The sequence below is a fragment of the Panicum virgatum genome, chromosome 2N (assembly GCF_016808335.1).
Source record: "Panicum virgatum strain AP13 chromosome 2N, P.virgatum_v5, whole genome shotgun sequence".
NCBI lineage: Eukaryota > Viridiplantae > Streptophyta > Magnoliopsida > Poales > Poaceae > Panicum > Panicum virgatum.
In genome coordinates this window covers 41,817,346-41,839,202 of record NC_053146.1, presented here as the reverse complement: position 1 = coordinate 41,839,202, position 21,857 = coordinate 41,817,346, and the positions used below count along the sequence as shown (strand labels likewise).

Below are 21,857 nucleotides of genomic sequence, written 5' to 3'. Positions count from 1 at the left end.
GGCGCTGCGGGCGACTAGCGAGCTCCCCGGCCGGGCGGGCGTCCCGTCCTGGGGATTGGCCAAACATGGGCCGGGCCTGATGGTTCTGGCGAGGCGGCCCTCATATCAGCAATGCCTTCCACTCGAAAAAAATCATATCAGCAATGCCCCACATGACGACATGTGGCCCACCTGTAGGTACTCTCGCCCATTACACACCTTGTGTTGGTTGTGCTGAGAATTGTAGCGCTCTAGGAACAGTAATAATTTTAACTACTAATTACGGTGTCAAACAAAATCAGTTTACAAAACCAACTTCAGAACTCTAGCGCTAGTGACCCTGGAGAATCTAAAAAGACATTTGATCGCGTGATTAGAGGGTGGTTACTATAACATAACTGTAGTTAATTATCAATTAATTACAGTCATTAGATTCGTCGCGAAAAGTTACACCCATTCCTAAAAAAATTTACAAATTGAATTTATTTAGTACATCATGCATGCGAGATTCTCTTTTCGAGAAATGTGTGCGCTAGGATTCTTGCAAAGCCAAACAAGACAACACTCTGTACCCACTCGTTGTTCTGCCTCCAACAAAGAGCCGTTTAGTTTCCAAAAAATTTTGGGTGCTACAGTAACTAATAATGTTTGACCACTAATTAGAAGTATTAAATATGAATAACTGACAAAACCCATTCCACAACCCCCGGGTGAAATTGCGAGACGAATCTTTTAAGTCTTATTGGATCATGATTGGACAATGTCGTGCTACAGTAACCAATCTCTAATGATGGATTAATTAGTCTTAATAGATTTGTCTCATGATTTTCCGTCCATTCATGTAATTAGTTTTATAATTTGTCTATGTTTAATACTTCTAATTAGTGGTCAAATGTTGTCCAAAAAGTTTCACCCAAAAAATTTTGGGAACTAAACTGTCCCAAAATTCGAAACCCTGGCTCGCTTTCGGCAGGACAGCACCGACCCGGGCCCGCTTACTCCTGGGAATGGATTGTCATCCAAAATCCAACTAGCAATATCCAATTAACATCCAATTAATGTGATCCTATCATCCAGTCCAATCCTACTAGACAGTTCTCACCATCCAATCCTGTCCAATCCAACCTCATATACATATTATCCATCCAATCAATCCAAATCAACCACTAGTGGCCTGCAGCCCAAACTAACTTTGGTATGCACAGATATATTGCTCACATATCTCATCACAAATCAAAAATTCAAGATAACCGTAGCAATAGGATACGACTACTCAAAGCTCTCAAAGCATTCATTCAAGGTTACAACAACAAACTTGAGGTGTGGCAGATACCCTGCACGGCTACACCCTGAACATACTATATACTATGCATTTAGTCGGCAGCATGAAGTCACGAACATCAGTGGAGCTTGAACATCAATGCAAATCACTAAACACCCGGACTCGGTTTCACGGATCATGAAATTCCCAAGAAAGAGCGCAGCGGGGGAGCATGAGCATACAGGGCTGTGATGCCGCGGCTGGTGGCTGTGAAGGTGCTGCTGCAGATGAGGGCGCGGGTGGGCGGAGGTGCCCGGAACACGGCGCGGATGAGCGCCTCTCCGGACCTGAGAAGGCGGCGGACGCTGTCGGCGACGGTGGTGCTCGGCCTGGGCCCGCCCTCCGGCGGCGGCGGCGGAGGCGCGGGCTCCGGCGGTGGCAGCAGCAGGGGCGGCGGCTGCGGCGACGCCGGGTTGGATGGCGAGGACGAGGCCATGAAGTACTCTGGTGGGGAGTGCCGTTGGAAGACAAACGAGAACACAAAAGCTGCTGCTAATTCCGGGGAGAAGCTGGCCAGCGCGGCAAGAACACAAGGAATCGGTACCCATCTTAGAGTGGGCGAGAGACAAATGAAGAGGGAGGAGCCGAGGAGAGGAGGGGGTGCTCACGTCGTGGGGAGGGACTTGATGTGGGAGGCAAGCGCAGAGGCGTGGCGGTGGACGGCGTAGACGGCGACGCCGAGGGCGAAGGCGCCGGTCCAGGAGACGAGCGCTGCGGGTTGGAGTGCGGGATCCCGGCGTTGGCGGCGAGGCGCAGTGATGCGCGGCCTCCTCCCCCACCCCCACCCCACCCGTCGGCGGTGAGGCCGAAGTGCTCCGTGCGGCGGCGTGCAACGGGGGAGAGGCTCCAAGAGTAGCGCCCCCGTCCTCAATCCAACAGGATTTGGACTTTTTTTTTAATCCAATAGAGTCCAATCCTAAATTATATAAACAAGTGGATATCCATATCCAACGAAGTCCAAATCCACTTAAATCCATGGGCCAAAATGCAATTGGATTTGGATCTAGTCCAATCGATTCCCAGGAGTAGGGGGCCGTTTAGTTCCCAAAAATTTTCTCCCAAAAATTTTCACCTTCCCTTTGAACACATGTAAGAAGCAATAAATGTAATTAAATAATAAAACTAATTACACAGTTAGTATGTACACGACGAGACAAATCTTTCGAGCATAATTAGTGCATAATTAGTCATAAGTGCTACAGTAACCCATATGTGCTAATGATGCGGTCAAAGGCCTCAAAAGATTCGTCTCGCGGTTTCCAAGTGAGTTCTGAAATTAGTTTTTTAATTAGTGTCCGAAAAACTTTCCCGATATCTGATCAAAGTGTCGATTTGACATCCAATTTTTTTTGTTTTTGGAACTAAACGGGCCCTAGTCCGGCTCGTCATCGACACGCCTCCAGCCCCTTTCCCAAATTCCAACACGCTCACCCCTTTCTCTGTTCCTCGGCCCTCCGCTCTCCTCCCCACGTTTGCACCGGAGACGCCCACCGCGATCTCATCTCCTCGCCTCCGAATCCGCCGCCTGCCGCCCGCCGCCCGCCGCCCGCCGCCGAGCCCAGCCTCCTCCACGACCCGCTGCGTCTCCGGTAAGCCCCCTCGCTTCTCCCGTGTGTTTCGTTTCCTCCGGTGCGCCCTCACGTCACTAGCGAAATCTGCTCCCCCTGCCCAGCCCCCCACCCGCGCTGCACGTCGCGCGAGATGCAATCTGCTGCAGCCAGGCTGCTCGCCGCGGCCTTGCCTCGCCGCCTCCCGCCGCGCTGCCCGCGCGCCCACCTCCTCCTGCGCGGGCGCGGCCTCTGCTCCGCACCGCCCGGACAGCCGAATCCACGCCCTGACCCAGGCCCCAGCCCCGACCCGGACCCACAGCTCGTCGGCGCGCTCTGCCGCGTGCTGAGCGACTTCCGCGGCCCGCGGCACGACCTCCGCGCAGCGCTCCACGGCTTCGTACCCCGCCTCACCCCTGCGGCGGCGGCCGCCGTCCTCCGCCGCTGCCGCAACCTGCCCGTGCCCTCGCTCCGGTTCTTCCTCTTCGCCGCCGCGGTGCCGGGCTTCACCCACCTCCCGGACTCGCTCCTCGTCCTTGCCGGCTCGCTCGCGGGCGCGCGGCTCTTCCCGCTGCTGCGCTCCCTGCTCTCCGACCTCCCGCGCTCCGCGCTCTCGCGGGACCTGTTCCCGCTGCTGTTCCGCGCGTACGCCCGTGCCGGCCTCCCCGACGACGCCATCCGGGCTTTCTCTTCCATGGAGGGGTTCGGGTTCCCGCCAACAGTCGCCGATCTCCACTCCCTGCTCTTTGCGTTGTCGCATAATGGCCTGGTAGAGCATGCCGAGGCCTTCTTTAGGGATTCAGCAACACAGTTCGGTCTCTCGGCAAAAACCTACACCATCCTCATCTCTGGCTGGGCTGTGGTCACAAAGCCGGAGAATGCGCGTAAGCTGTTTTGCGAAATGATTGAGAGAGGCATTGTGCCTGATGTGCCCGCATATAACGCATTGATTGATGCCTTGTGTCGAGGAGGGGATGTCGCTCTTGCACATGTACAGCTAAAAGACATGCAACACCGCCATAAGCTTGTTCCTGATGCTGCCACTTATGGCCCGTTCCTTCGTTCTGCATGCGCTTCAAAGGATGCTCGTGCTGCTCTTCGTGTGCTAGATAGGATGCGTATACATGACCTGACACCAAATGTATTCACATATAATGCTATCATCCAGTTACTGTGCGAGTTGGGAGAGGTTGATGAGGCTTATAATATCCTTAATGAGATGGCAACCCGTGGGCAAATGCCTGATATTTGGAGCTACAACACTCTGCTTAATGCACATTGTAAGCTGAAAGAGGTGAACAAGGCGCTACGTCTTATTTCAAGGATGGATGAAGACTCATGTCTGCCTGACCGGCACTCTTACAACATGATTCTGAAAATGTTGGTTTCTGTAGGAAGAGTTGATAGGGCAATTGAGGTTTGGGATGGAATGGAAAAACGTGGTTTCCATCCTGGGGCAGCAACTTATGCTGTCATGATTCATGGGCTATCTTGCAAGAAGGGTAGAGCAGAGGAGGCCTGCAGCTACTTTTTGAGGATGGTGGATGAGGGTATCCCACCTTACCAGGCTACTTGTCAAGTGCTGAGGGATAGGCTGCTCAGGCTTGGGCTGCGAGATGATCTCGGGATGCTCACTGATAGGATGAGACAGAGCACTTCCTGCACAATACAAGATTTGGCAAGTATCATGTGCAGTAAGAGAGCAGAAGAAACTAGAAATATGAATAGTGACCATGAATTCTCTGGTGTTGACCTTGATGAGAGTCAGTGGAGGGAGAAATGGAAAATAGGAGACTGAAGAGTAAAAATGTAGGGCCTACTTATTTGTCTATGTCTTCCATAATTTGTTTTCCTGGTTCCCTCCCTGGCGTTTAAGTTAGGTAATAAAATTCATACAATACACCTTATTTGGGGAGGTTTAATGTGTACAACAGTTCCAGTGATCCCATTAATGAATGGCACTCATAACTTGGCTCTGCAATTTCTTATTTGGTATTTTCTAGAGTATATTTACATTTTCCCCTTGCACTGATTTGACTTTTGTTATGCACTTTTCTGTTAGGATGCTTGACTGATTCCATAATTATGACGATTCTGTATTCTGTATTCTCTAGGGTGTTTCATATTTGATCAATTTGTAATTCTTGAACTTGTCTAATAAAATTATAGCCGAACATGCATTTCATTATTTTCAGTCATTTTACGTTTGCTGGCATGAAAGTGGAAATCCACGAGCTATCCTAATGCTATGTAACACCAGCCTGAGCTTATTTTGATTTAAATGCAAATCTGGTACAGTATATTGTTGTTAGTTCACCCATTTTCTGATCTTGCCATTGCAGACTAACATGGATTCAGAGCCGTCATCACAGAACCCAGCAGATATGACTGCATTTGTAAGTTCTGATTCTGTATCCTGTCATGCATTGTAAGATCTGTTAACATGCATTATTTATATAGATAAGTTTACTGTTCCATGGCACAGTTGTAGGATAAAACATAAGAATCAATATCTCTTGAACAAACATTGGACATGCTTTATTCAGCATACAAGTTGTACTACTTCCAGTATCATTTAGTTGCAATGCAGTTTGGACTTTGGACTGGTTAGATAAGAAGAGGAATCAGACTATTGAAATATTAAAGACAAAGAATATAGTATTTGTGTTAAATTCTGGTTTTGTGTTGCCGAAAAGTTGTAGTTTGCTTTTGAAGAACGAGGAATCTGTAATTGCTGATCGCATGCTTTCTGTTTCAGGTGCAAAATCTCCTTGGACAAATGGTGAGTGCCTTTGGATGTTTTTATTAACCATCTCCTCCAAATAATTTACCATCATTTCCCACTCACTCGAATGCTGAATATTGCAGCAAACAAGGTTTGAGTCCATGTCGCAGAACATTGTGTCAAAGAATATCCTTATCTGCAACCAATTCAATATTTTCATTCTGTTCTTCTTTTCAAAGAAAATGTGAAAATGTCTCTGACATTGTAGTCTTTTATGATACAGATATTGTTTGTTTCTGATATAGAAATATCTGATGCCGTATTTTTTTTTATGATGCCATTAGGCTTTTCAGATGCTGATATATGCAGGAAAACATTATGTGCATTTCTTTTTTTGAGTGTGTTTGTGCAATCTTGTTGTGTGATTTAACTATTCAATGTGAAGCATAAACAAACCACGTATACATGCATATAAAATTCGCCACTATCCATACAATATTCTTGTTGGAATTCAAGAAAATCTGCTTTGCCGTAACCAAGTTTGATGCCTAGTTTGAATTGATGTTTCCTTTTAAAACTCTCGCCCCTTTGTTATTGTTTTCTTGGATAGAAAATAAGGAATTTGGTAGTTGTATTTTGGTTAAGCTATTCTTAGGTTAGTTTTTTATGACATATAAAAGACTAAAGCAAAAGTCTGGGACATGCTAAAGAATCATTCTTACAATTTCCTTTCGCCTAGCTATCTGCAGAATCGAAACATGCGATTAGAATCGAAGTAAATCTGCTGGTGTAAGTATTTCAGCTTGACTTATGAAACTGCAGTTACCATTGTATTCAAGAGAAACTGAATTTATGGTTAAATGAAGCTATTATTAAGGTATCACTGACATACTCTTGTAGTAATCTCGAATTCCTGATTGTTGCTTTATCACACCATCAAGAATCCGTGATTGTTTCTTCATCGCACTATCATAGTAAGATAAAAATGTACCATCTTTACCATTTAACTTATTGACAATTTGAATCAATTATTTGTGAATTTGACATCGGGAATGATAGGAGCTACTGTAAATCTATTTATTCATGAGCTATATCTACACTCGTGCACTGTTTTCTTTAACTACATTGCACTAGATGAAATGGGAACCAAGATCGACGAGCTGGAGCAGAGCATCAATGATCTGAAAGCTGAGATGGGCACGGAGATGCCTGCCAAGAAGCCTGATGAGGCGAAGCCTGCTGATTCTGCTTAACTTGGCTGTGATCCAGATACTGGCAAGTGAAAACTTGAACACTTTGTGACAGATTTTTAGAGTTATGAGTAATTCATTGTCTTCCATGGACCATATCCACAGCATGAGTGTACTGTCAGCTATGTAGACTGGAGCCATCTTATGAAATACTGTATCCATAGTTTGGGCACTCAGCTCTCTATATTTGTGCAAATTCCTTGGTGTTTTCCCCCCTGTGACCACTCACCAACTATTTGTTTGGTTTTCTAGTTGTTGATGATAAGGTGATGTGCGAAATGTATTCCTTTTTACAACAGGTTTGATGCTGGGCGGTGCTGACGCTTAATCCCAGTGTGAGTTAGTAAAGGCTGCTGCTTCTTAATAAGCTGATAACTCAGACTGTTTCTCCGTTTTTGTTCAATTGAATCACTGTAAACATGTATAGATCTGTAAAACAGTGATAAAAAATCTTACATCCCTCAGTCAACGCATCTGTCTCTGATTTTCTAGCAGAATTTGAAGGTGCACTGAAGGAGGAAATTTATCCCACGTGGTGTTGACGTATTAAAAAAAAAAGTAAAATGCACTGTGGGTACATGAACTTGTAGTGCTGTGTCAAATAGGTCCATAAACTTAGAAACTGGACATCTAGCCCCTCGAACTTGCGAACTCATTCATCCCAGGTCCAGTCCGGTTTTGCATGGCTTGCATGGCACTGTGCGCCCGCGATTTGCTACAGTAAACCCGGATTGCTACAGTTACCGCGGTTTTGTTTTTTCTTTTCTAATTTATTTCGACTGAATTTTTGAAAAATCATAACTCTTCGATACAACATCGGATGAAGATGATTTTTATATGAAAATTGTAGCCCTCGACGAGATCTACAACTTTCTAGTTTTGAGTTTTTTCATTTGATGAAGTTAAGTTGCCCAAAAAAATTATACAAAAGTACAGCACCATAATAATCACGTACTTCTGCTTGTCGCACTAGAAAATTAATATATTTTTCTATTTGTTGTCAAATGAAGACACTTGTATACTAAAATTTTAGTACTCTAAAAGATCTAGATTCTTAGAGTTTTAAGTTTTTATATTTGAAGTTGTTAAAATATCGATAAAACAGTTCTTAATATGCTGCTTTATACTGTTTTATCGACATTTTAACAACTTCAAATATAAAAACTTAAAACTCTAAGAATCTAGATCTTTTAGAGTACTAAAATTTTAGTATACAAGTGTCTTCATTTGACAACAAACAAAAAATATATTAATTTTCTAGTGCGACAAGCAGAAGTACGTGATTATTATGGTACTGTACTTTTGTATAATTTTTTTGGGCAACTTAACTTCATCAAATGAAAAAACTCAAAACTAGAAAGTTGTAGATCTCGTCGAGGGCTACAATTTTCATATAAAAATCATCTTCATCCGATGTTGTATCGAAGAGTTATGATTTTTCAAAGATTCAGCCGAAATAAATTAGAAAAGGAAAAACAAAACCGCGGTAACTGTAGTAAATCCGGGTTTATTGTAGCAAATCGCGGGCGCACAGTGCCATGCAAGCCATGCAAAACCAGACTGGACCTGGGGTGAACGGGTTCGCAAGTTCGAGGGGCTAGATGTCCGGTTTCTAAGTTTATGGACCTATTTGACACAGCACTACAAATTCATGTACCCACAGTGCATTTTACTAAAAAAAAATATCAAGCTGCGGAAGGTGGAATTTTACCCCACCTGGTGTTGACGTATTAAAAAAATATTAAGTTGGGGGGGGGGGGGCTCACACATGTTGAGAAGACTCTTATTAAGCTGTGGGGGAAGACCTCACACATGTTGAGAAAACTCCTATTAAGTTGCGGGGGAAGACCTCACATGTTGAGAAAACTCCTGGACTCTCACACAGGCTGTGTTGACTTATTAAGCTTTAGGTTATAGATGAAAGAACTGGTGACGGTGGGGCGAAGCTGTGTGGTGACGTCGGGGTCGCTCGACCTGACGATTTTCTGCAAAATCAATGGTAAATTATTGTTTTGCACTATTCCACAATGAAGTCGGCCCCATCATGCAATGAAGCAGACCTCGGCGGGGTTCTCGGCTAGCTTCGCCCTAGGCGGTGGAACGAACGATCACACAAGGTCTGAACTCTGCTGCCTACAAGTACAGCATGTGCAAATGGGATCCAGCCTACAAATACAGAAGCTCAACACGACCAAAGCGGCATTCTGCAAGACTGCAACAGAGTTTCTGTTGCTACCATGTTATCTTCCTCGACAAACTTTGATTTGGAGACAGGTTTCTACTGTTAGTTCCAAGTTCCAACCAGAAATCCTGGAGTTGTTCCAAACGATACATGAGCACAGAGAGAGAATACGATTCGCCGTCTCATCGGAGCTCCGGCGCCCGGCGACCTGCAGATGCTCCGGTCACGTGCCCCGGCATTTCCACCGGCCGCTCCAGATCAACTAACCCCAGAAGGTTAGTTGGTCTAAGACCGTCCACAGTGGAAGGAGCAAATGAAGGAGCAAATATACTGTTTGACACTGTAGATACACTGTTTGGCACTATAGACAGAGAGGGCGTGGGAAACAAGGAGGAAGCAAATTTCCTCTGCCTCCCTCCGCTGTGGTCAGCCTAACCATAGACGACCAGCAAGGCGGCAAACCCCTCGATGACACGCGGGCCCCGCCTGCCACCTCCGGCTCGTCGCCTCCACCAACCCCCGCCTCCTTCAAAAAACTTATTCGCGGAAACCCCTCGCCACCTCGCCGCCTCCGCCCAACCAACAGCCGCGACGACCTCCCCCACGCCGCCGCCGCCGCCGCCGCCGTCGTCACCGCCGCCATATAAACATACCCCCGCAGCCTCCTAGTTCCCGCCTCGGCACCCTCCGCCTCCGACACATGGCCCACCCCCACCTCCTCCTCCCCTCCGCCAAGCCACTCCTCCCCGCCGCGGCCAATCCGTCGCGCCGCGCCGTCGCGGTCCGCGCGGTGCTCTCCACCGCTTCGACGCCCGCCAAGGCGGCGGCGGGAGCGGAGGCGGTGCGGTCGATCCGCGCGAGGCAGATCGTGGACAGCCGCGGGAACCCCACCGTCGAGGTCGATCTCGTCTCCGGCGACGGCCGCCTCCACCGCTCCGCGGTGCCCAGCGGGGCGTCCACGGGGATCTACGAGGCGCTCGAGCTCCGCGACGGGGACAAGGCTGTGTACGGCGGGAAGGGCGTGCTCCAAGCCGTGCGCAACATCAACGAGGTCATCGCGCCCAAGCTCGTCGGCGTCGATGTGAGGTGAGCTGGAGATCAATAACTCAGGTTGATTTCTGTTCAAATGATGGATCCGTCTATCTGATCACCAGTATGAATGCTGCGAAGTGGGTAGTTGGGAAGCATAGTGTGTCATTTGTTTGTGATGCAAGGTCAAACTGCCTCAGTCCATGTGGTTTAATGGGTTGACCAGTGACTTGTTCGACTGCTATCTGACAATGATGTCCAATCTTCTGGTTATCTTTAATCGTAAGGATTAGAAGCGAATGTGGTGAAATTGGTGGAAGTGCTCACTTATATCATACTTCATTCACTCACATAAGTCAGGAATTTCGCGGCGTAGGTGCTGGAGCAAATTAGCATGTTTGTTTGACTATATATGAGTTAGGTGCTTTGGGACTTTATTATCTGCATTCATGAGCAACAGTTGAGGAGAATCTTAAGGTCCTGGATAACATGTTACATGATGTTTAGGTCTTTTTGATGCGGGACACTGAACCTTTACCAGTGTGTGGATTCTTAAGGGTTTGTTAATAACAAACAAAGTACTGGGTAGTAACTAGTAGACACTTTTTTTTTAGTTAAGTAAATATGGAAGTTGTTTCTACTTTTCTGGTGGTTATGACAATTCATGAATATTATTGAGCTTGCTTTCATACTAGTAATAGGATTTGTTCAACGCATGTGGCTGTTACTACTGATCCTACACATCCAGTTTGCCATTAGGTTAGAATATTAGTTTGGTGTTCCTTGGCTTAGCATGTTAACTTAGTGTAACATGCTAATTTGTATTGATATAGTTGCGGTCACTGAAGACTTGGAGTGCTTCACCTACAATTGTTCTGGTGTTTAGGGTATTTTCTGGTGCTGCATGAAACATTTCTCATGCAAGCATGATAACAGTATTTGAACAAGACATTATCGAGCAACTTCTGTTGCTTTTTTAGTGCAGTTACTGTTTTTTGCGTGATTAGTTAACTTTCAGAGTAACTCTCTGACTTATGTTTCAATGTTTGCATCTGAGTACCACACATGTGGAATGGGGTTAGTCAATTCTAGCTTGAGCGACCACTATGTGTTTGCAGGGTTGCATCTAGTATCATGAGGTTTCGGCTAAACTCTTAACAACAACAACAACAACATAGCCTTTTTTCCCAAGCAAGTTGGGGTAGGCTAGAGATGAAACCCGAAAGAAATAAGTTCAAGGTTCAGGCACATTGATAGCTAGTCTCCAAGCGCTCCTATCCAAAGCTATCTCTTTAGAGATATTCCAATCCTTAAGGTCTCTCTTAACCGACTCATCCCACGTCAGTTTAGGTCTACCTCTATCCCACTTTACATTATCGACCCGCTCAAGAACCCCATTACGCACCGGCGCCTCAGGAGGCATTCGTTGGACATGTCTAAACCATCTCAGCCGATGCTGGGTAAGTTTCTCCTCAATTGGTGCCACTCCGACCCTATCCCGAATAACTTCGTTCCGGACTCTATCCCTCCTTGTGTGCCCACAAAACCACCGCAACATCCGCATCTCTGCTACACTCAGTTGCTGGACATGTCGCCTTTTTGTAGGCCAACATTCAGCACCGTATAGCATCGCCGGACGAATTGCTGTCCTATAGAATTTGCCTTTTAGCTTTTGTGGCACCCTCTTGTCACAAAGGATGCCAGAAGCTTGCCGCCATTTCAACCAGCCAGCTGAAATTCTATGCCTAACATCTTCATCAATGTCGCCATCCTTTTGTAGCACCGATCCTAAATACCGAAAAGTATCCTTCTGGATCACCACTTGTCCATCTAGACTAACGTCTCCCCCCTCATGCCTAGTCGCGCTGAAATCGCACATCATGTACTCGGTCTTGGTCCTACTAAGTCTGAACTCTTTCGACTCTAACGTGCGTCTCCACAGCTCTAACTTCCTATTAACCCCTGCCCTACTCTCGTCAACTAGCACCACATCATCAGCAAAGAGCATACACCAAGGGATCTCATCTTGTATATCCCTTGTGACCTCATCCATCACTAAAGCAAATAAATAAGGGCTCAATGCTGACCCCTGGTGTAGGCCTATGTTAATAGGAAAGTCTTAATCTTAATCTTTCTAAAAGTTCTGTGCACTAATATGCACATTCTTGGTTAATATATAAGCTTAAATGCCACATTTGCACCTGTGGACTCTTCAAAACTTCATAATCTTTTGCTAGAACACCCATCACAAAAGTTCTGCATCCAGCACTGTCTAATCAGGTAGTATGGTAAGGTCCAAAGACTGTTTTGTCTAGAAGCTTCTGTGCTATTTATGCTATGATGCGGAGAGCATGATTTCCTCAGGTACCGAATTGCCATATATTTTTTTAGTATACTACCAAAGTTATTGGCATCCAAATGATGTTTACAACTTATGCTAAGTTATAAAATGTTTGTGGTCGTGGATACGTAAAACCACCATTTCTGGTCAGTTTCATTCCCCATAATTTTAATGGTAATAAAATTGTATAGATTACCTAAAAGGACACAGGGAGCAAAGCTATGCACTGCCAACTACACGTCTACATTTCATTGCCATCAGAAGGGATATAAAAGAAAATGGCAATTAGAGTATATGATGCTATTTCCGCAGACATTTTGTATGCAGATATATGCTTACATGTTGGAAGGTGCTGCAACATAATTATTTACCAACTTTGGCTTTATAGTTGCTATGTCACACCTAATGCAAACTGCACCTGACATTTTATCAGGAACCAGAGCGATGTTGATGCAATCATGCTAGACATTGATGGAACTCCGAACAAATCAAAGCTGGGTGCCAATGCTATTCTTGGAGTCTCCTTGAGTGTATGCAGGGCAGGCGCTGGTGCAAAAGGAGTTCCTCTGTATAAACATATTCAGGAGCTAGCAGGAATTAAGGAGCTTGTCATGCCTGTCCCAGCTTTCAATGTAATAAATGGAGGTAGCCATGCTGGCAACAATCTAGCCATGCAGGAGTTCATGCTCTTACCCGTCGGAGCAACTTCATTTGCTGAGGCTTTTCGGATGGGGAGCGAAGGTAAATGATCTTTTGGTGTTTTTCTATAAGGAATTAAGGAGGTATACTTTAGTAACTAATTTGTCTACTTTATGCATGTTACACTTTAATATTTGAGCGTACATGCTAACTGGTAACAGTTGCTTTGTGTCACACACAGTTTTGATAGTCATTTTTATTATATCAGTAAACAAATATATTGGGAACAGTTGCTTCTACTTGTTTCCATTAGCTGGTAATTTTATCTCCAGTCTCACTGGAATATTCTTGTTCATTTACAGTTTACCATGCCCTGAAGGGCATTATTAAGGCAAAATATGGCCAAGATGCATGCAATGTTGGAGATGAAGGTGGCTTTGCTCCTAATGTTCAAGACAACAGAGAGGGCCTTGTCTTGCTTATGGATGCCATTGAGAAGGCAGGCTATACTGGAAAGGTGTGACACCATTTAACTATTTTCATTAGACTTTTATTTAACTGATCTTTTCTATTTTGTTTAATACTGAAAAGAGATCCTAATGCAGATAAAAATTGGAATGGATGTTGCGGCGTCAGAGTTCCTTACAAAGGATGGAGGCTATGACCTGAACTTCAAGAATCAGCCTAATGATGGAGCCCATGTTCTTTCAGCCCAGCGTCTGGGTGATCTGTACAGAGACTTCGTCAAGGACTTCCCTATTGTATCAATTGAGGACCCTTTTGATCAAGATGACTGGAGCTCATGGGCTTCATTGCAGTCATCAGTTGATATCCAAATTGTTGGTGATGATTTACTTGTCACAAACCCAAAACGTATAGCGGAGGCTATTGACAAGAAGGCTTGCAATGCTCTATTGCTGAAGGTAACGTGGTCTTTGAATGAATATTCATACCTTTATCATATTTGGTGAGCATAGTCGGTGTAGGATGTGGCAGCCTTATTGTAATATAGGCATATAGCTGATAAATATAATTTCTTTCTACTGTTATTCACAAATAGGCTAAAGGGATGTGATGTAAAGCATTATCTACCTTCATTTATTTTTTGCTTCCTTCCAGTGCAGAACATTATGACATGCCAAACAAGATCTATGTTGAGAATTGAGATACCTTGTACTACAACACTAAACGTCTTTTTTGATATTGAATCCAGGTGAACCAGATTGGTTCTGTCACTGAATCAATTCAAGCTGCTCTTGATTCAAAAGCTGCTGGCTGGGGTGTGATGGTCAGCCACAGAAGTGGTGAAACAGAAGATAACTTCATTGCAGACCTGGCCGTTGGCTTAGCTAGTGGGCAGGTAAAAGTCCACCAGAAACCCTAGCTGTCACATTATATTTCTGCTGCTGTTCATCAGAGATCATAACAGAAACCAATTGTACGTTTCATCAGATTAAAACCGGTGCTCCATGCCGTAGTGAGAGGCTGGCAAAATACAATCAGGTAAAAACATCCTCCTGATTTTACTTCCATTTGTTATATTTCTATTTTTATAGACTTTCTTTTTCCTCTATTGTTTTGCTTGAATCATCTTAATTATATTCTTTTTCTGCACAGCTTCTGCGGATCGAAGAGGAGCTAGGCAACGTGCGCTATGCTGGGGAAGCATTCAGGTCGCCATAAGAACTATACAGGCTTCAGGATGTAGCAGAGCGTAAATTGGCTGTACTGTCGAGTAGAAATAAAAGCACTAACCGTTGGTCCGTTGCAAGTTGTGCCCTTCATCCATGTACGATGCACAATGAGTCATCCCAGTTTTCTTGCGGGGTTATTATCTCTATATGAACCTTAACGTCTGCACTGGCATCAACTAGAAAAAGGCACCATATGAATTGCGCAAGTGCATCTTATTTGCACAGTTTTCGCTAAACTTACAGTTATATGTTTGAAATGCTAGCCTGACTGCTAATACTCTCTCCGTTCCAAATTATAAGTTATTTCAACAATCTTGGAGAGTCAAAAATTTTCAAGTTTGACCAAATTTATATAACAAGATAATAATATTTATGATATTAATTAAGTATCATTAGATTCTTTGTTAGCTATATTTTCATAGTATACTTATTTGATGTCATAAATCTTTGTGTTTCTCTCTATAATTTTGGTCAAACTTTGAGATGGTTTGACTCTCCAAGATTTTTGGAATGACTTATAATTTGAAACGGAGGGAGTATATGCCCGTTGCGAACAGAATGGAACTGACCACTGCTGTTGGAATAACTTGAAACAATTTGGGCGAATGACCTATTCTGGTAATAACTAGTATCAAACATTTCGACTTGCAGCACATTTTCCAGACCAGCAATAACGATGCCGTTAGATAATAGCTTGGCAGTAGTGTGTTGGCTCATCAAATCCGGCGGCGATTCCGCTGCCCCCTTTCCTCTCCAGCGTCCAGTATGGCGTCGGAGAGGCAGGGAGGCTGGGGAATCGACGTGCGGCTGTATATAGACTAGGTATGTGTGTATCTAGGTCTAGGGTTTGCCGAGGGAGAGAAGCTGCCGATTTCGTTCGTGTTCGGATGAAGGTGGTGGTGTTTTCTCCCTTGCGGCTGCTGTTCCTTCCGTTGGCCATCGGGGATGGTGGTGCGGCGGAGAGGATTTTGCTCCTCCAGGATGCGCCGGGTCAGTACCTTTTCTTGGTTTGTCCTGTGAGGTTGTGGTGGGTTCATCCGTCGGTGTCCAGCTTTCCGGCGGCGAAGGTGTCGACGACGACGCGGCTCTTGGGATGCAGTGGTGAGGGTGCTGCGGTTGACAGGTATGTGGATCTGGCCACTCTTTGCAGTGGCTTCGGGCGACGAGCTCAGATCCAGGGCCGAGATGGCGTGGGGTGCGTCCCCGGCCGATGTTCTTGCTCGGTGTTTGTGTTCCCATCTATGGCGGACATCTTTTGCGGCTCACTTCTAAGCCTTGGTGCGATGGCGCTTGTCTCGGTCTGCGGCGGACGGCTACCATCACGAGCTTCTTCCGGTGACTTCGGCGGCGGAGGAATCTGGCGATGGGCAGCGGTCCTGGAGAATGCAGAGGCCTCAAAGGATTTCTTTGCGTTTCTTCTCCTTGTTTCTAGGGGCTTCTGTGTAGTTGGGTTGTTTCCCCTGTATCCTTTGCTGTGTTCGCCCATGTACGCGTACTTGTATGGTCTCCTTGCATCTTAATATATATGCGTACTGTTCAAAAAAAAAATCCAACTAATGCAAGGTGAGAACTGAGAATGTGCTACTTCATCTTTGGGACTCCAAAATCCAAATTATTGGTCATGCATAATAAAAGCTACGTATATTTTAAAAAATAGGGACCTATAAATTATAACTTTTAAAAAATAAAACGGACCTATCTCCGATAACATTCGTGGCGGGGGAGGCGCGTGGGTATGGCGGGGGAGGCGCGTGGGCAGCCCGGCCACATCACCTGGAATTCGTTGGGCCTTGCGATGCCCATCGAATGCTTAGCGACGCTTGGAATCTTACACGCATCTTACACGCCTGGAGTGATTTGCACAGAATCTTACACGCATGGAGTATTAAATCTAAACAAAATAAAAAATTAATTGCATAGTTTGCTTGTAAATTACAAGACAAATCTAATGAGCCTAATTAGACACTAAATTGCTACAGTATTGCTACACTGATGGAGCACAACATCAAATTAAGACATGTGTTGTATGCATCGACCTCAGCTTACTGAAGAACGCATACTTTAAAGTAGTACTTGCAGCCTAAAGCCCTATGTAATATATGCAGACTAATAATTGTTTCGTTGATGTGAGTTTAGCATACGATGTAATATAAACCTCGCACAAATTAGAACCGAGGGAATCGCTCCACCGTTTCTACCAATCGAGGATTCCACATAATTCAATTGTTAATACACAATTAATATGAGAGAATTGCATTCGGAATGCTGCGAACAAATATGCTAGTGAGCACCATACACTGTTTTGAGCAGCTACAGTGCTACACAGAACCACTCCAACCACCGTACACTGAGTATCTACCAACTAGCCTGGTGTAGAACGTAGCAAGCTTCACAAAGATACATCCCAATGGCAATGGGAAACATAACCCTTGACACATGTTATTTAGGCAAGGCATGATTGGTTATTTGGTTATAGCGATAGGGAGCAAATCATGATAGCTAGGCTCTATCATCAGCCCAAGTGCTTAGCTGCTGGTGTGCCATGCTCTGGCAAATGGTCGTAAGGATCTTTGATGATTAGCTGCTAGGTAAACTCCTTGGGGGATGCCTGATCAACTGTAGAACTGAAGATCCGAGATTTCACAAATCAGCTTCTCGATCAGCACATTGTTGATGTTGTCAGGTCTCTGTGGCCCTCCTTTGAATCTTGCACTGTCTTGTTTGAATGATAGATCGATGCATAGCCTTCTCCTTGTTTGTCTGATCAGTTCATCAATCCGTACATCCTGATGTGGTCCGATACATACTGTTACAGAGATAAACAAAACAAACTCAGGTTGTGCTCATTCCCATTGCAATGAATGCTAGCATGATTTGGAAACATTCATTACAGTTTTATGAACAAAAACGCCACCTCAGTTCCATCTCTATCCCAGGCTCCCCCTGCTGTCATACAGAGCCCAAGCTATCTTATGAAACAGATGGATTCATTTCTAGTGCAGTACATCAGACAGACAGACAGAGAAACAAAGTTATTTCACAGCCATGGCAGTCAGTCTAGGAAACGGAGACGTCCAACAGCTAGTGTAAGATCTATCAGTCTATAACAGTTCTTTGAACTAGTTAGTATCAGAGCTAGTCCCAGGATTGTCAGTTTCAGGGCAACCAAGAAGGAAATATGTCATCTGAACTTCAAGCATCGAAGTCAGCACTGATATCACGCAATGTTCTAGTGCTAACATCACACTGCATCAGTGAAGATGAATGGTGAAATGCTCATGACTAGTTAGTTTCCTTGCGCCAAACTAACAAAATACAGCCATTTGCACATGTTCAATATGCTAGTATACCTTGCTTCAATATTTCCCAGGTAAAGAATGCATGTCGACATTAACATAAAAGATTAGATTTCTCCTGTCCAATATATGGTGCATAGAAACCACTTACAGAATATTAGCACATGGATTATGACAGACATTGTCTAGACAAAAATATAAGGGATTGATCGGTACAATATGGGGGGTGCTTACTGACCGTGAAACAGGCAGATTAGAAGATGCCGCGGTTCCGAGCAAGCGCGAGGAGGTCCTCGGCAGCGGTGGGTGGAGCAGGCGTTGTGGGGATCATGAGCACGGCCCTGTAGAGAGGGTCAACAATGCTACCGGTGCTGGTGCCGCGATTGTCAGGGCTGGGACTTGGGCTAGGTGTTGGAGTCCTGATCCTGGCGCCCCTCACCTTCCTCGTGCAAACCCTAGGCTTCCGCGGCTTGGAGACGGACAGCGCCTGATCCTCCATGTCCTCCGACTCCGAAGAGGGAATGGAATGGGAAGAAGGGGAATGCTGGGGGAACGGGAGGGAGCACATGGTGATGACATCTTCCTCCTCTTCTACCCCCCCTTGGCCCTGCTGGCTCTGTTGGCTCTGCTGGCCCTGTGTAAGAGGAGGTGTGCTGAACACCTCTGCCTCCTCCTCCTCGCCGCCGCCGAGGAAGGGGACGCGGGCGAGGAGGACCTCCTGCGAGGCGGAGATGTCGCCGCAATCGTCCTCCACCTCCTTCACCAGTCGCGATACCCTCTCGGCCGCATCCGTATCCCGAGCGGAGGCGGCGCCAGAGCCGGAGCCGGAGGCAAAGGCGGCGGCCATGCCGCCAAGGCACCAACGGAAGAAAGTCGGGGGATTGGGATCAGGAGGAGCCGCCGTCATGCCATCCATGACCCGCCGCCCATCCCCAGCGGCTCTGGCGGCGGCTAGGGTTTCGTTTGGTGGGATGGGACAGGGAGGGCCGGAGGGAGAAGTGGCCGTCGGGCCCCGGCCAAATCTGCGGCGCGGTGAGGGTGCTGTGGCGGTGGCTCGGGCCTCGGAGGTGGCGGGGGGTGGCGTCGGCGGCGTCGCTCCGTTCGTCTTGCTGTTTTTTTTGTTTTTTATCCATACCATTACAATTTTCAAAGTTCGGAGAAACACCATTACTATTCGTCTATTTCGAAACATATCATTACAATTTTTCGCTTCTCGCAAAAATGACACGGAATACGTATGAAGACAACTTGGGCCCAGCTGCAGGTGTATATGAATACGTATATTGCATTGAAGGCCCTCTATCCTATCACTGACTCGCGGGCCCCACATGTCATCTTCTTCTTCCTCCTTCCTCCTTCCCTGCCGCCCTCCTCCTCCCCGCGGCCGAGGTCGAGCACGAGGCGGCTCTCCACCCGACGCCAGATCTGAGCGAACACGCCGCGACGCCGGAATAGGGGCTCAGGGCGAGGCCGGGGACGACGACGGGGGGTGGCGGGGCAGACCAGCCGCGCGCCGCCCCTGCTCCTCCCTCCCGGGGCCGGCGGGGCGGAGCTGCTGCTGCCCGCGCCACCGGTCCGCCGCCGTTCGCGCCCTCGTCCTTTCCTCACGCGCCGTCCGTGCCGCCCACGAGCAGGGGATGGGGGCACAGGGAGCACGGGAGGGAGGCGCCGGTGCCAGGAAGGGAGGCTGCGCGGGAGTGGGGAGGAAGATGGCGGCCGGCGAGCGCGGAGAAGGCAAGGGTCGTGGCCGGCGCGCCGACAGAGAGAGCAGGGGCCTCCCGCGAGGGGGATGCAGGAGTAGCGCCGGCGAGTGGGGAGGGATGGAGGAGCAGGGGAGCCGGCCGCCACGCGCTCGCCGCCATCCTCCGATGCGAGGCCTGCTCGAGCTCCCCGGCGCGGAGGGTCGTGCGCCACCCTAGGGCGCTCTGGAGGTAGCAGGGGAGGAGGACAGTGGAGGGGAGGGGGCTGTTATTGCCATAAATTGATAGGGTTAATTTATGGGCCGAGAGCAAGATGGGCTTAAAGCAGAAGATTGAAAAAGGCTTGTAAATCGGCTCCTGCGTGAGCACCTGGGCCACATGGGTCATGTATCCTTAGATTTAGATTAGAGATAAAGTCCGATCGGGACAAGATTAGTTTAGATTGTTTTCCAAGTCTCCGGACTATAAATATGTACCCTATGTTATTCATGAAAAGAAGGGAACGTCATCACGTCTCGCAAACAACAATCTCGGCACATCGCCACCCCTAATCCTAGGGTTTCATCCAAGTAAGCGCCATGCTGCCCTGATCGCTTTTCGCGATCAGGGCAGCGTTGTTCTTGCTTTTACCTTGGTATTACTCGTACTGAAGCATTTTTGATGGCGAGTAGTACTAGTTATCTTGATGTTCGTAGCATGGCTTTTAATAGATCTATTGTGCTTCATTGCTTATCATCTATGAATATCATGTTGTCTTTATGCGATCATGTCTTCATCTTATACTAGCTTTTGTTGCATAGAGTTAGCTGTTTAAAGGCAACACCCTGCTTCTTTTATGTTTATTAGATCTGATCTGTTACGGTTTGCTTTTATTCTTAAGAGTTGGCATAATATCTGCTAGATTAGGCCTTGCAAACAGGTTGGATGATCCGGTGGTGTACTAGATGCTTTATCTTAGCCTTAATAGGGATTGTTCCGCGAATCGGCTCTTGCTTATTCTTAGGCCTCTGTTTTGGGTTATGGTTCAGTTATCTGTTACGTTTATTAGGCCCAGTCACGTGTAGGATGTTCCGATCTAGCAGTGAAGCTCTTACCGTCGTGGATTAGATTAATTAGATTTAATTGAAGCAGCTTTACAGTTATTCGCTTTAATCATCAATATCCGGATGCAAATAGATCTCATCTGACATCGGGACTCGATCGGCTCTTTAAAGCCGATGCAAGAGTCGTCCCGGGGAGCCGACCACGACTCGGACTTATGTTTCCACGTGTTTATGTATGCAGGTAAATCATTGCAAGCACGTCCGCACCTTCCTGATTGGGTATAGGTCAGGTGGCACGCCCCGCGTCTTCACAAGTCGCGGCGTGTGCTGGAATTGCGGGCCGTCGACGAGGGAGCAGTGCCTGCCAGCGCCCCGGCAACCTCCCGGCTCTTTGTGTTGCCTGTCGCTGCTCGCCGGTGGGTTTCGACCGACAACACATTCTGGCACGCCCGGTGGGACCTTCATCAACAGCAACGCCCACCATAGAGATGACAGGAGCTCAAGATAAAGAACCCACTCCCAAGCCCATCACGTATGAAGAGCTCCCTCCTGAACACAAGAAGAAGTATGACGAGATCAAAGCTCTGCTGGAAGCCGATCTCATCGGCTCTTTTGAGAGGACCCGCAACCATGGCATCAGGTGGAAGGGGTTCTCACCAGAAGGCGCTCTCGACAACGTAGATCTGTCTGTGCCATCAGAAGAGCGCACAAGAGCCCTGCGTCAGGAGATGAACTACATGGTGGCCCATACGCTTCATCGGCACTCTCAGAGCCTAATGAACGAGCTCAAGCGCGTGGCGCATCGCGTCATCCAAGAGATAATCAAGAACCAGTACTCTCCATCGGAACTAACCGGGGAGTCACAGGGGGGAAGCTGCATTGCAAACCAAGCCACCAGTGTCCTACTCGCTCGCGGCAGCAATACAGCAGAATTTGCCGATCTACGTCGTCCACAAGATCGGCGGTGATCCTGGAGAAGGTCAATTCCTCACCGAGCCACCCAAGGAGATCCCGCACGGCTACACGTGCGCCTACATCCCTGATAGCGTTAGTCCAACACGCTCGGTGCAGATGGTAAACCCAGGAGCTTCTGGAGCAGACGCGGAGAAAC

The 21,857-nt window shown here is 46.9% G+C and overlaps 3 protein-coding genes across 4 annotated transcripts; 2 read left to right on the top strand and 1 right to left on the bottom strand.

The window, feature by feature from the left end:
• Window positions 1-2,896: 2,896 nt before the first annotated feature.
• LOC120660532 (pentatricopeptide repeat-containing protein At1g52640, mitochondrial-like) lies at window positions 2,897-7,115 on the top strand. 2 transcript variants are annotated; one of them, XR_005669640.1, is made up of 5 exons: window positions 2,897-4,656; window positions 5,190-5,243; window positions 5,606-5,629; window positions 5,716-5,758; window positions 6,704-7,115. XR_005669640.1 is itself a non-coding variant. In XM_039939096.1 (5 exons), exons 1-5 carry the CDS (start codon window positions 3,002-3,004, stop codon window positions 6,823-6,825), a joined length of 1,383 nt encoding a protein of 460 aa, XP_039795030.1. In that variant the 5' UTR covers window positions 2,973-3,001; the 3' UTR covers window positions 6,826-7,115. The 2 variants fall into 2 exon arrangements, 1 of the variants encoding a protein (XP_039795030.1); XM_039939096.1 differs by having other exon boundaries at window positions 2,973-4,141.
• A 2,444-nt stretch (window positions 7,116-9,559) lies between these two features.
• Window positions 9,560-14,959, top strand: LOC120660531 (enolase 1, chloroplastic-like). The gene is made up of 7 exons (XM_039939095.1): window positions 9,560-10,090; window positions 12,808-13,115; window positions 13,376-13,530; window positions 13,619-13,936; window positions 14,227-14,373; window positions 14,466-14,516; window positions 14,631-14,959. The coding sequence occupies exons 1-7, from the start codon at window positions 9,705-9,707 to the stop codon at window positions 14,694-14,696; spliced, it is 1,431 nt and encodes a 476-aa protein (XP_039795029.1). The 5' UTR covers window positions 9,560-9,704; the 3' UTR covers window positions 14,697-14,959.
• Window positions 14,960-16,898: 1,939 nt separating this feature from the next.
• LOC120660529 lies at window positions 16,899-19,117 on the bottom strand. The gene is made up of 2 exons (XM_039939094.1): window positions 18,242-19,117; window positions 16,899-17,513 (listed from the first exon to the last, which is right to left on the bottom strand). The coding sequence occupies exon 1, from the start codon at window positions 18,917-18,919 to the stop codon at window positions 18,257-18,259; it is 663 nt and encodes a 220-aa protein (XP_039795028.1). The 5' UTR covers window positions 18,920-19,117; the 3' UTR covers window positions 16,899-17,513; window positions 18,242-18,256.
• Window positions 19,118-21,857: the final 2,740 nt, after the last annotated feature.

What these genes read in the sequence shown, in the direction of transcription:
- LOC120660529 (XM_039939094.1), bottom strand. Translation starts at nt 18,919, where the DNA reads ATGGATGGCATGACGGCGGCTCCTCCTGATCCCAATCCCCCGACTTTC.
- LOC120660531 (XM_039939095.1), top strand. Translation starts at nt 9,705, where the DNA reads ATGGCCCACCCCCACCTCCTCCTCCCCTCCGCCAAGCCACTCCTCCCC. An exon ending in AGGCAGGCTATACTGGAAAG is followed by an intron (nt 13,531 to 13,618) that starts GTGTGACACCAT and finishes ATCCTAATGCAG; the next exon opens with ATAAAAATTGGAATGGATGT. An exon ending in TTGGCTTAGCTAGTGGGCAG is followed by an intron (nt 14,374 to 14,465) that starts GTAAAAGTCCAC and finishes ACGTTTCATCAG; the next exon opens with ATTAAAACCGGTGCTCCATG.
- LOC120660532 (XM_039939096.1), top strand. Translation starts at nt 3,002, where the DNA reads ATGCAATCTGCTGCAGCCAGGCTGCTCGCCGCGGCCTTGCCTCGCCGC. An exon ending in CAGCAGATATGACTGCATTT is followed by an intron (nt 5,244 to 5,605) that starts GTAAGTTCTGAT and finishes TTTCTGTTTCAG; the next exon opens with GTGCAAAATCTCCTTGGACA. An exon ending in GCAGAACATTGTGTCAAAGA is followed by an intron (nt 5,759 to 6,703) that starts ATATCCTTATCT and finishes ACTACATTGCAC; the next exon opens with TAGATGAAATGGGAACCAAG.